The sequence below is a fragment of the Saccostrea echinata genome, unplaced genomic scaffold, assembly GCF_033153115.1.
Source record: "Saccostrea echinata isolate AGI-Se365-2 ecotype Australia unplaced genomic scaffold, CSIRO_AGI_Sech_v1 ptg000004l, whole genome shotgun sequence".
Lineage (NCBI taxonomy): Eukaryota > Metazoa > Mollusca > Bivalvia > Ostreida > Ostreidae > Saccostrea > Saccostrea echinata.
This window is the reverse complement of record NW_026889753.1, coordinates 3,391,771-3,408,116: the sequence shown is the minus strand read 5'-3', so window position 1 is coordinate 3,408,116 and position 16,346 is coordinate 3,391,771. Positions and strand designations below refer to the sequence as shown.

At 33.7% G+C, this 16,346-nt stretch overlaps 2 protein-coding genes across 2 annotated transcripts; both read left to right on the top strand.

The window, feature by feature from the left end:
• The first annotated feature begins 2,240 nt into the window (after positions 1 to 2,240).
• Positions 2,241 to 5,900, top strand: LOC133179393 (uncharacterized). The gene is made up of 2 exons (XM_061314160.1): positions 2,241 to 2,581; positions 4,656 to 5,900. Exon 2 carries the CDS (start codon positions 4,663 to 4,665, stop codon positions 5,752 to 5,754), a length of 1,092 nt encoding a protein of 363 aa, XP_061170144.1. The 5' UTR covers positions 2,241 to 2,581; positions 4,656 to 4,662; the 3' UTR covers positions 5,755 to 5,900.
• A 1,648-nt stretch (positions 5,901 to 7,548) lies between these two features.
• LOC133179392 (uncharacterized) lies at positions 7,549 to 13,195 on the top strand. Its single transcript, XM_061314159.1, has 4 exons — positions 7,549 to 7,816; positions 7,976 to 8,214; positions 8,838 to 8,979; positions 13,001 to 13,195. Exons 1-4 carry the CDS (start codon positions 7,726 to 7,728, stop codon positions 13,138 to 13,140), a joined length of 612 nt encoding a protein of 203 aa, XP_061170143.1. The 5' UTR covers positions 7,549 to 7,725; the 3' UTR covers positions 13,141 to 13,195.
• Positions 13,196 to 16,346: the final 3,151 nt, after the last annotated feature.

Here is a 16,346-nt window from a genome sequence, read left to right as displayed (position 1 = left end):
CCCCCCCCCCCACCGGATTTTACGTGTATGATTAAAAAAATATTCCTGGAGGGTCGAAAATGTGTTGTGTTGTATGTATTTTTCAAATGCGAGAGTAATATATTTTAATATCTTTATCAGATACATGTATAGAACATGGTTATACCATGATAGTGTTTTCCATGATAATATAAATTCTCGTAATTAAATATGGGTGAAAAAATTAAGATGATGAAGTGAAATCACTTTCAAAACGCTCATAGGCCTATATATTTTAACAAACTATATAAAATAAAGCAGAAGTTTTTATAGATTTATGGTATGGTACATGTACGAAATAACACACCCTTTAAAAGTGAAACCTGAGCTGGCACAGTCCTAAAGTCTGGCAATTTCAGCCATGAATGGAATCTATTGGAAAAGCTGAAACATTGAAATTTTATACATGTGCCACAAAAGCTCCTATTTTAAAAGTACAAAAACGAAAAAATGTTCAATGTTTTCTTGCATAAGTACCAAGATACATTCTGTTCTGGAAAAGCCAAGTCACAAGCTTGCTTTATATCTATCAAACTGAAATATTTCATGCAATAGTATCAGATACATCTTATATGAAAATCTCAGATAGACAAGCTTGTACTTTGTTTCTTTTTATGCCCCCGGATCGAAAGATACCGGGGGTATATTGTTTTTGTCCTGTCTGTCTGTTTGGCTGTCTGTCTGTCTGTTGTCAACTTTAACCTAGCCCATAACTATTGCGCTGTCAAGGGTAAGGCTTTAATATTTGACATGAGTGTTCATTATGACAAGACCTTTCCATTGGTACAGAAATTTTTGATCATGTGACCTCAACTGTGACCTTTGACCTACATTTGAAAAACTTTAAGATTGGCCATAACTATTGCACTGTAGTCTACCTCCCACTCCAGAATTGTGTTACCATCGGGGGCATAGTGTTTCACAAACACATCTTGTTTCTTCTGTTTTTGTTTGTTTGTTTTTTGTTCGTTTGTTTTAGACAAATAGTATCTCAAAATGGATTTCATTTGTACAAAATATTTTTTACAGATGTGGTTTATCAAATATATGGTATGAGCAATATTTCTATAATGTAGAATGGATATATGCTATAGTCAAACAAAGATTAAAAGATCAGTATATTCAAAAGTGGAATAGTGAAGTTCAAGAATCTTCAAAAAGTTTAAATTATAGGATTTTTAAAACCAATTTTGAGTGCAAAAAATATTTAACACTGTTATCATGTAAATTTAGAAAAACTCTGGTTAAATTTAGAACCACAAACAACCACCTTACAGTTGATACAGGTAGATGGAATGGTACTCAAAGAAATGAAAGATTTTGTACCTTATGCGATAGTAATCAGATAGGAGATGAATATCATTATATTTTAGAATGTAGTGCTTTAAACCAACTGAGGAAAATTTTTTTGAACCAAAAATTTTGTTCTAAGCCAAACACTATGAAGTTTTGTGAAGACATGTGCCAAAATGATGTTGATTCTTTGAAAAAATTAGGTACATTTATTACTAAAATTAATAGTATGGTCTGTTCTCCCTAGCTAGCTAATTAATCTCACCTTTTGCTTGACCCACTGTTTTATGTATATATGTTTTATATGTTTATGCACCTCATGTACCATTTACATTGTTTTGAGTGAATAAATTAAATTGAATTGAATTGAAAATGTGACGAAATTTCATCAAAATTGACGAAATTAGGTAAAATGTCTATTTTTGCCCCCCCCCCCTTCTTGTGGCCTCCACGTGTGCTTCCAATCAAAAGCAATGCGTTTTCAAATAAGCATCATTTAAAGATGTTTTATTTCAAACTATCACAACTTTGATTGTGTTTTTATTTTTATATCAAATAAGGGGTCATATACCATACCTTTTTTTTTTAAATACTATTACCCTTTACATTGCAACACTTCCAAGAAAATAAATATTCTACTTTGGTGCTAATATTTTTTTTTATCAGTGACCACCGTAACAGTATAGATTTCAACACCGTGTCCTTTGATATCTCAGATGTGTAAATGTAGAAATTTATTCCGCTTGTAATTTGATTTTATTTTCAGAAGTGCATTATTCCCTTAATCCCTTTAAACCTTTTAAAACTATTAGGTCTCCAGCGTACATTAAGAGTTTTATTTTGTTTACAATTGTTTGTCAAGTGCAACTGATGCCATTTGTAATAATTTTTAAAACCCAGAGCTTAGTTATTTTAACTCTCGACCGACACATTGCATTGTGCGAAGTGTTTTGATAAGGTATTTAAAATCTCGGCCTCCTTGTGATGGTGTAGCTTCGATTTCTCTCAAAGATGGAATAAGTCTCCAAGAGAGAGATTATTAGTAGATCGGCGAGTATTGTTAAAAAATTATTATTGAAAATCGGATTAGTCCAGCTGATTCAGTGAAATCTACACGGTTACTTGGGATATTGAATAAGTTTTTACGTGTGTTACGATTATCATGAATTAAAGCAAATTTATGATGACATTGTTATAAGTCAACCCGGACATGTCAAATTATACCATGTATTGCTGAAAACTGAAGTTTGCCTGGATACGACCACTAGCAGTAAGTCCAATGTTCTTCATTTTTAAACGGGGACAAAATTTATCGGTATTTAAATTCAAAAATATATTTCGAAAGGCAATATTAAGATCAATTAAAGTTAACTAGTCTACAATGTCATTTCATCGATTTTCTTTACTTCTCTGTTAGCCTTTTGATGACGAACCACATACTATGTCTCGAAATACCTTATCTTCGAAGGACAATATATTGTTTCTGATACGACATGCATTGCCAATATAACTTTTTAAAAAAAACCTTTATCTCTCGAAATAAATATGAATTTTAATCAACTTAATTAATTAAGGATAATTCCAGTGAAACGTAATTATTTAGACTTTGTAGGTTTTTTTTTTTTTTTTTAACAATTTAGGTTTTTTACGGAAGGTAAATGAGTTTAAATGGCGCATCTTGTAAAACATTTGTCACCAGTCTGAATATTTAACATCTTTAAGCTTAATCCGTATATTGCTTAATTAATAAGTAAGAAGTCAATATTTTATTGTTATAAATGTACGATTTTGTTTCCAATTATTCCATAGAAAGCTGGAACCAGTGCAATATATATTCATTAAAGGACCCAATATCAAGACCAAATAAAAAGAATTCTAATCAGTGCTGCTCTCTTACGAAATTTACTGCAAAATTTCTTATATGAAATAAAGAAAACGGAATTATTAACGATTTCCCCTCTCTATCTTTGCTTTAATTCGGTTTGAAATAGTACATGTACTATACAAATTCTTTGATGTCATTAAATTAAATAAAGCTCTAATTTAATTCGTTTAATTAGAAATGCTTTATGCAGAATCAAATACCCATGAATTTTAAGCAGGATAAAGGACACCGAGTCTAATTCTATGCGTAAATATTTTGCCTCTAAATCAAAGAAGACGTAGTGTTTTTAAGAATTAAAAGTCATGGACACTAAATATTTTTGAGCTTTATTCAAATCTCATTTGACACCTCAACAAATTCACGCCACCGTAGATATTTGTTTCTCATGGTAATAAACATTTACAGAACTTATACGATGACTAAATGTATGTACATGTAAGCTATATAAACACATAGGGATTACATATCTATAAGGCTTCACACATGTACAAATAAATCTAGAGAAAGGAACATTGTCTTCTTATGTGGTATACTAAAAAATGGAAAAGACCATCTGAATTATAACTTCGCCAATCATCAAAATGGATTTTTATTTCTTAAAATCTTTTGCGATTTTAGTTCATGAAAGACTTATTTAGTATAGCATTAACGACTTATGTTTAAACCTAATTTACTGTCTCAAAGATAATGATAAATTGTCTTGTAGTTCCTCGATTAATCTTTCAAAAAACGTGCACATACAATTGCAGAGTCTTTATCTACAGTAATTTTCTGCCTAAATGAAGTTTATATTACGTTCTCATAATGACAAATTCCAGTTTCTCTAGACATGAACACTTCTCTCTGAAAATAAAAGCCCAGAATTCTGACACGGGGGCCATTTATTATCTCCGTTGTGTAATTTGAAGTCATCCCGACACCGAATTGTATATATATCAAGTGACTACACAGCAACCACTGAGAAAAGTCAGACTGACTTGCAATTAAATCTTCTCTATTAAATCAAGTCTTATTAATCCCACTTAACCTTCTAAAGACACAAACCTTTACATAATTATTTGTCTTAACTCTTAACATTTGCTTTAAATGTTGCAATGGATTAATTATTTTTATAAAATGATGCATGTAATTTTTTTTTTAGGATTATGCATAAGCTTCAGGATTAGTTATACAAACTGGACTGATTTTCACACAAGTTCAAGAGTTTATTAAAAAGACTTTGAAATTACTCAGAATGTTAGTGTGTATGCTAGGCAAAATAATGTAGTTTGTTTAATAGAAACCAGAATATTCATAATTTCGCCATTCTTGTCAAAGCAGTAAGTAAAATGTTATGTAGAGTGGATTGTTGCTGTAATTTTAACTGACTTAATTTTTAATTTGATGTGTTAAAATTCAAATAAATGGACCAGGAATCTAATGTCATACCATAGATTCTAAGCATCTCTTTCCATTATAGATCAACGATGGCGCTATTGATGCTCAAGACTCACGACCTGACATGGCAAGACCACACAATCAATGTCGAGATGATGCTTGCACCTCTTCATGCCCAGTTGCTTGCTAGTAAACATAAAGCTTTGTCAACAAGGTGCAGCACAGTCAAACAGATTTTCGACAAAGAAAGGGACACCATGGTTAAAAACATAAACATTGAGAAAAGAATGATGGAAAGAAAGAAAAACGCGATCCTTCAAAGAAAATCGGAGATAGCTTTCAAACGTTTGTCGTCTGCTAAGAGCGATCCCACAGATACCCGGTGCCATACTATTCCAGACGTTCATACTAAACGCGGGAAATCAGCGCCACCTATATTGAGTGACGCGATGCAAAAGCAATCAGAATTCTTTTTAACTGAAGTTCAAAACATGGAAATGAAGGGCAATAATGCTAGCAGTGAACCAACAGGTGCAAGGAAAGGTTCTGTTTCCGAACCATTCCATGCATTGTCTTCATCAAGAAATAGCGTTAAGTCATCCGTAACATTGCCATATTTTACAGGGGTTCATTCAACTAGTAGAATTGAATCTCCAAGGTATCTGACCACAGGAACAACTCAAATACATGGAAAATCCGTCAGATTTGAAGATACAGACGAAGAGGAACGAAACAGCGAAATTTTGTTCGAAAAGATCAATTATGCAAGACTTCAACAGAAAGTGAAAACATTTGTTCACGAACAAGACAACTTCAACAAACGTCCGGCGGGATATACGTTAAATTTTCGAACCAGGCAGCGATTTATGTACAATCCTTTAAGCAAGAACAATGGGAAAAAGCAACAAACACTCGTTGCAAAAAAGAGCTCAAAACTTTCTCTTGACAAAAGTGAGCTGGAAAAGGCTTTTGATAAATTTTGTCAAAATAAAACAACAGATAATTTACATAACATGATGAAGATGGCAACCAAGCAGAAAGCAAGTATCCGAATTGCCCGTGATCAGTCTATCGTTCCTGCCATTGCAGTCAAGAGGAGCGCAAATAAATTCCTCTCAAATCTCAGGAAAAACAAGGACCCTGAACCTACCGAACAGAATGAAGAGGGGGCAGTTGGTTGAAGGCAACGTCATTTATTCGTCATGTATATTTGTTTCACAATGACATTTTTGATATGTAATACGTATACCTGTATATATGGGCCATATACATGTAGTGGATGTCTGCTCGAGTCAGAGATTCGGAATACATCATTCATTCATGTGCAAAACTATGTAACTTATTTAGAATATGTATACAGTTATATTGAATAAATACTTTCTTTCTATAGTAATCATGTGTAGGTCATCAACCAATTTGACATTACAAAATAAAAATCGAGGCACATTGTACAATGCAAAATAATCTAATTAATAAAACGAATGAAATATCCAATTTTATAAGGACATTTTTACCAATGATAACAATATCTTCAGTATGCACTACTTTTAATGGTGTAATTTATTGTTTTACATATCGGGAAATTGGATAATACAAGTAAAACGTAGGTAAAAACGTGCGATAAAAAGAATCTCGATCCCAGGTTTGTAATGGGATAGGATTTTCATCCAATTGGTTGTGTTTTTCTGATATCCCTTCGCCAAATTCTGGGGAATAAAAAAATCGTTGGATAAAATTATATTATTAATAATGTTATATCCAAGCGTATAAAACAAGAAAAATCATTTTTATATTTTTTAAAAAGTAATAAAGATGTCCGTATTGTTCCAGGCATCTTCTGTGCTTTTTAGAAAGTTGTCATGTTCTAAATTCTGTAATTACTCCAACCCAGTAAATTCAAAATTTAGAAACATGATAGAATCCATTTGTCATTTTGCAGGCTTAAGGCCGGTACACACAGTAAGTAAAAGTATTACATTATTACTACAAAATCTTACTGTGCATTCGTATACATTCTCAATACAATGTATCACAAGGTTTTTGAGGCTTATAAAGTTGTATTATGAATAGAGCAATGTTCTATTTCTTAACATATCTTAAGATATCCGACTTCTATGATATTATCTGGTGTATGATGTATTGTGCTTTATATGAATAAATGTACATGGCCGTAAGAACCGGGGGGGGAGACATTAGGGTCTGTACCCCCCTACAATAATTTTGCCGATATATTGTATACATAGAAACCATAGTTACTTTATGTTTTGCCCCCCCCCTCCGGTTGCTCCCCTCCCCCCCCCTTTTTGACGTTGTAAGATCGAGCACTGGCAAATTCCAGGATTTGGACAGTAGATTAGCATTTTTTGTTGCTTGTCAGATTTTTTTGGGAAGTCCCCCCCCCCCTTTTGAGACCGTTGCTATGGGCCTGTCCCCCTCAATAATATTAAAGGTCTGATGACCCCCTTTTTGGCTTCTCAGGGATTTTTTGCTTGATAGTGCCCCCAAACTGAAAATATTTGGTTGTGTCCCCCTCCGAAACTGATTTTTTTTTAATTCCTTCGGGCCATTTGTATGCATGTCATATTTGGCGATGATTAATCTGAAAACAGTTCGCAATGCGCTTAAATGCTCAAATGTCAAGTAAGTACAGTTTACAGCATTTGTCTGTCACATTTTCAAAACATAAATGCACATCGATACCCTCTATAAATTATGTCACATTTTATTAAAAAACCTGTTGTACAAATGTTTCGTTCACTGTCCTATATTCTATAATAAATTCGATCAATCAAAGGTTTACTTTTCAAACATTGGTGAAACATGATATTAATATTGAATTCCCCTTTAGAATAAATACTGATGGTAAACAACTAACGATTGATCCGTCCCAACAGAAAGACATCGGCTAAGCAACAGATGGTTTCTCGTTAAGTCCATGCATTCTTCAGTTTTTCATCCATGAATTGAAGACCGATAATCCTATGCAAAAGTACTTGTCCTATGCAATGTGACTTTGTAGGACAAACATATATATGGCATATCCTACGGTTGCATCCGACACCTTTCTAAACGCAAAAACTTCTTTTTCTTTAGAAAATCTGGAATAATCGTGAAAATTTCTGAACAATTGTTGTTAAACAACGAAATTTGGAATGATCCCGAGAAGGATTAGTCATGCTTTCCTATATAGCGCTGTTTTCGTCCTTTTTTCATTGTTTCTCTCAATTGAAAGTGAAACTAGAGGTAACAAGAACGTGCAAGGCAGCCATGTTTTATATGGTTCCTTTACATCTTTTGGTAGTCGTGACAATAAGATGCTAATTTATTTGTTCATTTCAGCTCTGGTTTAGTACAGAAGTCAGCAATGAGAGAAAGATTTTTATCCTTACTTTTATTTTTAAGGACTACATTTCCTGAAAAACTGTGGCCACTACAAGATCAGAGATGTGAGTTCGGAACTTTCATACATGGTCACGTGGCAAGGAGAAAAGATGCCCTTATCGTCCTGTATACTGGGGTTCTCCGGGCCGATAGGAGACACAATATACACCAGGTCCGTCTGTTATGACACAGTATCCTTCCAAGTCAAGGACTGCAAAGTCAAATTACAGTTTTCAGAAAAAGATGGAACAAAAGCCAAGGTGTGTGTGTTTTTTATTTACACCCCTTTTTTTCTACTCTCTGCATCAGCCAACCTGGTGTGCTACCTTAAATGCAATAATTTTATGACTTATTTCCTGTATTTTATTTTGTCTGTAGGAGCTTCTAGCACCATATCTAAGTGTCCATGCTTTTTTTTTGTTTGACCCTATAAAGTTATTGAATGATTACGCTAGTGTTCTGCAATAACTTATATTAAGTTCAATCGACTGAGTATTCATCCATGTACATAATAAAACAGACCAAATATAAGTTTTATTAGGTTAATCCTGGATAAATAACAGATGGTGAGCAAGTTGAGGCTGTACACAGTATGCAATCGTTTTTTGATCTACCTCGTATTTTGCAAATACACTCATGCTTTATTTCTAACATTAAACTGGGCATAATATTAATATTGGAGTGTAATGTACACACAGGTGTCGTTTTTTTATATGTTGAATATTAATTACATTCTGTTAATAATGCAGTAGTGAAATATTTAACTTTATGCTTACTCTAGTAGTTCAGCAAGCTATAAACATCAGAAATGGATCATTTTTTATTACACAGTAAATAATTATTTCTTTTACATTATATCAGCAAAATGACCTTTGTTTTGCAGAACTATTCATGTGCCCACAAACCCAGAGTCTGGTGCGCAGAAAGCAATCACATTGCCAATATCAACCTCATAGGAGCGGATCTAAACTCGTCCGACACATCCTCATTCAAAATTCTGGTTACAGCACAGAAAACAAACACATGTAAGATAGATTTAATCTTATAATTTTATACTTACGATTTTCTCATTTATTCATCCTTCTAAAATTATTTCTATATATAATTACTCAAGTTTTTTCCTAATATTTGAAAAATTACTAGTAACTACAGATCATTCTCAATATTCCAACAATTACGCACACCATCCTCAATATTCTCAGAATTATGCATACCATCCTCGATATTTCCTAAATCACCCCGCTGTATTCCATATTTTCAGAATTGCCCACACCATCCTCAACATTCCTAGTATTACCCAAGCCATCTTCAATATTCCCAAACTTACCCACGTCATCTTCTATATTTACATACTTCAATGTTACCAGAATTACATCATTCTCAAAATTCCCAGAATTACCATTGCCTCCTCGATATTCCAGATATACCCAACCTCACACGAACAATGCAAGATTATTTCATTATCATCGAGAAAAGAACCATGTAGTTGTAACTATTTGTTTTGTCAGATGTTGGTAGCATAGGACTATATTTGTTCTCGTTAAGGAGTAAAACGTTTCATGTTTTGATTATACAATCTAGTGTTGCAGTTCAAGTTCACATTTAACTGTTTAACTTTCTTTCAAAGAAAGTTTCTTTGAGGGTTATTCAAAGTCTTTCAAACATTTACCCATAGGATGATTTATCATAATGCACTCAAGGTGGACACGTGAAATAAATGTATGCAGTTTTTAGAGTCTTTTAAAATCTGTCAGAAGAGTTCGTCATCACAATCTTGACAAGCAATTAAAGAATCAGTGAAGAGTTCTAATTTAACCGATTTAAAAAACGCCAAGGAACGCCATTAAGGCCGTCTTTTGTAACAACTGAAATCCCCATTCATTTCATAAATTTTATGATAACAATTAAATATGATAATACTTGCCGTTTAATTGCGTGTACAAGTGAACTCATCATAAAAAGATTGCAACCAAGTGCATTACTGATGACAAAACTTGCAGAATAACATTAAATATGCTCGTTAAACAAGAAGATATTCTATTAAATCTGCATATGCAATTGAAAATGTTCATTAGAAATTAAGAAGTACAAATTTACATGAACAGGTACAATAATTTGACACATTCATCAATTGTCAAATGCCTTTACACTTATTACCAAATTAGGACCCTTGCAATTAAACACTTTCAGTTTTGCATTTGATGAATTCACGAAGATCATTGAAGTACAGCGGTACTTTATGTGTCGGGTCTACTCTAGATAGCGCCGATAAAGAAGGTTATTATTTCAAAATTAGATATAACCCATATCCCTTGCCCCCCCCCCCCCCTCCTTGAATAAAGCCAACAAACCTAAACAGATAAATGGAGAGAAGTTTTTGGAACTTGTGTCCAAATCACTTTGACATATTGTCAATAAAATATGTTCAAAACAACAGTAGTAATTTTAAATGTACCTTTGGTTTTCTAACATAAAAAAGTTAAGACTCAGTTTGCAGGTTTCTCTCTTAGAAACCTAAGCTTGAATTTCTTCTTTCAGAATATTAAGAACTTCAGACTTGAAAAAGTGGCAATTAACCCTGGCAACGCGAACAAATCTGAATCCAAACAAAGATGCGTGCCAATTGATTAAACAAACTACGACACTATCATTCTTAGCTGCAGAAACTTAGCTCTCTGGTTCAGAAAACTCGGACAGACAAACCAGCAAGCTACAGATCCAAGTGCTGTACAAACCTTCGATTTACGCCGTCGCTTCGAGTATTATTTCTTGTATTGTATGTGTTCCCCTGCTCCATCCCTGATATATTTAAATAAGGTTCAATCTTCACAACGTGAGGCTGCTTGTATATTCAAGTGACTTCTTTGTGGGAGTACAGAAGAATTCATATATTTTTTTCCAATCTACTCCAAGGTTGAAACTATGTACTCCCTCCTTATGTGGTCCCTTCCTTGTCCCAGGGGCCATAATTCTGATTTTGAATACACTATACATGTATTAAACTTGCTTTTATTTCCGACTTTGTGATTCTAGAGAATGATTCAATGAAACTACCCTCATTTCAATATTTCCAAAAAGGAAAAGGACTAGCCATTTGTTTCTTCAAAAATTTGGCTTCTCCTTCCCAAGTGTGTTTTGATGTATTTGCAGATCTGTAGCTCGCTGGTTTGAAAAAAATCGGGATGGACGACCAGAGAGCATTGAAAAAAAAAGTGTAATTTCATTGCACACAGAAATGCACACGTTTCTTGAATTTTATATTTAAGCTGCCATCTCAACATATTACTCACAGTGTTCCTAACAAAAAGAAATCTCCACAACCTTTTTATAGCCCTCTTTGGCCTGAAATTGAGACCATCGAAAATTCAATCGCAAATTATCGGGCCTTCCGCAAGCGGAAAAAACATGGAATCTGTTACGAAGGCATCCATGACCCCCCCCCCCCCCTTTTATAAATAATGAAATAAATGCAGGGCGACCTCTTATCTGTTGAGTCTAGAGCAAAACTTCATAGAATGCAACGATATCAGCTAAAATATACCTCAGAGGGACAATCACCTCTGTCTAGCCAATACTTCAATTAATTGGAAGAGACTCCATTTTGTATTGTTTTTTAATGTGATGTAAATACATTCGAGGTGTTTTTCCGAGCTTACCGGAAGACCCAAAAAATCCGATTGTCGAAAATTTTGCATATTTATGTGTCATGACAATTCGGTCCATTGCTTCGTGTAAGACGTGTATACACATACATACATTCTCATTCGCCCAGTGTTGTTGAAGTCTGTTGTTTAAGTCTTTCGAGTCTTTTCTTCTGATGTTGTATTTTTTGTACCAGGTATTAACATTTTCCTGATTTATGAAGCAGTTGAATATTTCAGATAGCATTGACGGAAAGTTTATGCCACCCGTGTATACATTGCTATATTGGTCGAATTAGTTTGCGACCAAAAAAATGGAAGTATAAATAGGCGAAATTTTCGATGGACTTAACAATATACGCTATTTTCATTGGATGAATCTGTAGCTGTCCAGCCGTGCATAGGATTTTTTTTCAGACCAGCGAGCTATAGATCTGGCCAAGTAAAACCATTAAAAAGCATTATAATTTGTCTTATCCTGAATCAAATCTCGCAAAATTCCGATCCTTAGTTATCTGTCCCTGAACTTATCTTCTCCTCCTGTTGAACCAAAGCTACATGTATCTGCCCTGTCAGTTACCAAGTACCTACTTTTGCGAAACCCAACCTATTTCCTTTGACTTGTCTTCTCCTGCCGAACCCTAGCTAACCCCCATGTCTTCTACTACCGAATTATCCCTATCTGCCCCACCATGGGCCTTTTCCTGTGGAACCCTTGCTAATTAACTGCCCCGCCACTTGCATTCTCCCGCTGAATCTCAGTTATTCGAGTATTTGCTCTGTCACGAGCCTTTTCTTGCCGAATCTTATGTATCTGTCTTCACGTGCCGTCTTCAGGCACCTATAAGCTAGCTACATGTATCTGTCCCGTTACATGCATGTCTCCTCGTGCTGAACTCTAGCTATTTGCCCCACCACGTGTCTTCTTCTGCCGAACCCTAGCTATCTGTCTCACCGCATGCCTTCTCCTTCCAAGTCTTACCTATGTGCCCCACCACGTGCCTTATTCTGGCAAACCCTAGCTATATGTCCCACCACATGCCTCCCCCTGCCAAATCCCAGTTATTTGCCCCACCACGTGCCTTCTCCTGGCGGACCAAAGCTATCTTTTGTCCCACCACCTGACTTATCCTGCCAAATCTTAGCTGTTTGCTCACTCATTTGCCTTTTTCTGTCGAATCACAGCTATCCGTCCCACTGCGTGCCCTCTATCAAATCCTAAGTATTTGCCCCACCACGTACCTTCTTCTGTCGAACCCTAGCTATCCGTCCCGCCACGCACGTCTCCTGGCAAACTCTAGTTGTCTGCCTCATGCTTTTCTCTACCGTCTTCTCCAGATATCCAGAATACTCTCACAGTGACATTTAATACCATAACATTAACCCTATGTATATTTTTTAACAGTGTTGTACATGAAGATTGGAATCAGTGTTGGACTAGTCTGTCTTTGTGTCACTGGCATTCTTGTAGCCGTGTGCTGTTTCAAGAAACAACAGAAAGTGAAAAAGGACTCCGAGCTAGATTACACCAGACTGTCAGAATAAACACAGAATTTGTTGTTTGTTTGTTTTTTATTATTAAAAAAGCTATTAATTCTTTATGAATTTTCATAAAATCTACAAACATACCCTATTGATCATGCATATTGATAAAACAATAATTTTCATTTTCGTTCAATTTATACATACATGTATATTGCATGTTCATAATTTCCGATATTCAGGATTATATCTTAAATGATAAATTTATATGTATTTTCCTTCTAAATAAAGATGTATATATACATGTGTAGTTCTGATGAAGGTTGCCTCATCATTAAAATTACAGTTATGAAATGGATTAATGTTTAAATTCATAAATATTTCCAATTTATCAATGTCAATTTTTAAATAAAATAAAATAATACATGTAATTCAGTTTTGATTTAATTTGCACTTTAGTCTTTAGAACGTTTCGAACTGATTTTTGTATAATATTTCCGAGTTGATATCCTTATTTTTGGAAAACTACAGATTTGTAATTCATCTACGACAGAGACCACTTCTAAATTCAATGACCAGCCATGCTTAAAACAACAATCGTGCATAAAGTTGCTTAGACTAAAGGGATATCGCAAACAATTACTGCCCACAGAAAAGTTCATCAATATTCAATAATTACATCACATTTATCATTAATGCCTTTAGATTACTGAAGAAATGTCAATTCGTTTTGCATTTTATCATTAATGGTTTTATAATGTCATTTTTTCATTCTTGTGAAGGTCTCTTGCTACGTCATATTTATATTAAAGTCAATCAAGTTATTAATATGTAGAATAATTACAAATGATAAGAAATAAATAATCAAAGTAAAATTTGACGTTTCAGAAGGGAGTTTCTCGGAATCGATAGGTCAAGTCCACGGATGATAAATATTTCTTAGAATCAACAGTCTTATCAGACAATGCATGCATGCATGTGATTCAAACATGTTATTAAAATAATTGGTCTGTATTGAACATGTAATATACTTTCATATAAATTACTTGAATCTAATTCGCGAAAAACATTGGTTAAAAAACACTGTAACCCTTTGAATGATGAACCACGTCCTCCGGCGTAGCAACAGTCTTCATTGCTTGACGACGATTCCAAAAAAATATTGACTGCACAGAATTTATGCGCTCACGATTCACTGTTATATGAATTTGTTTAAAACATTCAATATATAATCACTATCATGTTTCTTTCACTATGAAGGAAAAAACATCCGCTTAGATAGTCTAGAGGCATTCTACAATTGCATAATATTTATTAAATTAATGTGTTTTAGATCCTTGCCATTTCAAGGTTTTAGCGAAACAGCGATAAGCTTAAGTTGTTTGCAAGCAATATGTATAAAATTGTACCAGTTAAGATGCTTGATGACATAACAGACAATTAAAACAAGCATTTACTGCAGTTGGCTAGAGATTAATCACAAAAGACAACGTTTATCTGTACCCTGATTAATCAGGTTGCTGCAGAAATATGGCCGAAATGTTGATGACTCAATCTCATCACCCGATTCGGAAAATGGGAGACTAAATAAAATTAGATAAAAGGAATGAAACGTAATTTAAAAAAAAATTCAGGACCTGTATATAAGTAATTATTTACTCTATAGTGACATGGTATATACTTGCATCAATGAATTTATTAAAAGAAAAGAAAAACATAACTTAAAAGAAGCTATTTTCAAGACTGATAGCATGTCTTTCATATTCCATATGTATACTGTGGTTCAGATTCAGGATTTGATAATAGGCCTACTAGATTAATTCTGGTAAGTGCAAGTAATTTTCTTTTTAAATATATATTTTTCTCATAATAAATAAACAAAGTAATTACAGATACACATCTTTCATTTATGAGATACTCGCTCACACCATCAACATCCATTATTCATACTATTCGTCTAAATTAAAATATAGTTACAAAAAAAGAGAAGAATAAAAAATTATTAAACAATGAAGGTCAAATTCAGCAACAAAAACATCGAGGGGGTATATCCCTTCCCAGAAATAGCATATACTTGTATCCAATTTTGGTTAAATGGACTAATTTTATTTCTTAAGAACAATTTTAACCTGATGACTAATCCGGAAAATGTACATCAACAACAGCATCCGAAGCATTCGTAAATGCAAAATCTGTGAAAGTCTGCAGGGTTGATGTCATTTCACTCAAAGCAAATTTGAAAAGGTTATTTTGGTTTAAGCGACTTCGCCTCTTTTCTGAAGTAACCTCTTGTGTGGATGATATTCATTTAAATTCTTGCACCTGCACTGTCTATAGCGCTACAGGTTTTGGAGTAACCTTCATCCAACCTCATTCTCTGTGGTTCAATGTCATTTTTAACATTAATTTTAAAAATTCTTAATTTCGTAAGAAGGAAAATGGAATTTCTTGACTACAGTATTTTTTTTTTTCGAAACAATGAATTTGTGATTGAAGTGTATAAACGAGAGAATTTGATTATGCTTTCTAATCTTATTTGTTCATCAAAAAAATTATTAGTTGAATTATTAAATAAGTTAATTTACTACCAGGTAACCAAATTACCTGAAACAGGTGATGTAAATCACAGCAAAATGGGTCTTTTCCCCCTTAGAGTCAAATTAGAAAGTTTAATGTTTTATAAGCGTCCACTTATTAGACTTTTCACTTACATGGAGATGTCGCATAAAATTCTGTCAGTCATTATACCTTTATCTTAATAAATTTCATTAATGTTTCTTGTCAAAAAAGAAAACCTATGAATGGTCTGCTGGGAACATTCAGGAAATTTTTGGATCGTTTCATATTCTCCTATCATAAAAGTACAAATTTTCCCCAAATTCACCCCTTTGATTAACGAAATTAATTATTATCAATTATCATAGTGCTGACCTTTTGACATAATGGTAATAAAATGTCCTTGTAGAAAAATGAAAACATGATGAATCGTCACCGAATAAAACTGCTAAAACATACAGTAGGCTTTTAATTTAATTTTTCCATAGGATCTGAAAGACAAATATCACTAATTGATTTCTGATCAGTAGGTATGTTATTAATATATAAAATCATAAATGAGTATATGCAATATTACTCAATTATCATTATTATATTTTTAAAAAGTGTATTTTCAATTTGACATTTTTTTTTATTTTTAGGTATGATTTGGGGGAACTTGATCTTATTCAGCTTACTCGGAACAGCAACAGGTACTCCTATAATTTCAAGAA

Coding starts and splice junctions, on each gene's coding strand:
- LOC133179393 (XM_061314160.1), top strand. CDS start 4,663: ATGGCGCTATTGATGCTCAAGACTCACGACCTGACATGGCAAGACCAC.
- LOC133179392 (XM_061314159.1), top strand. CDS start 7,726: ATGATCCCGAGAAGGATTAGTCATGCTTTCCTATATAGCGCTGTTTTC. Junction 8,215..8,837: donor AAGATGGAACAAAAGCCAAG/GTGTGTGTGTTT, acceptor TTTGTTTTGCAG/AACTATTCATGTGCCCACAA. Junction 8,980..13,000: donor AGCACAGAAAACAAACACAT/GTAAGATAGATT, acceptor ATTTTTTAACAG/TGTTGTACATGAAGATTGGA.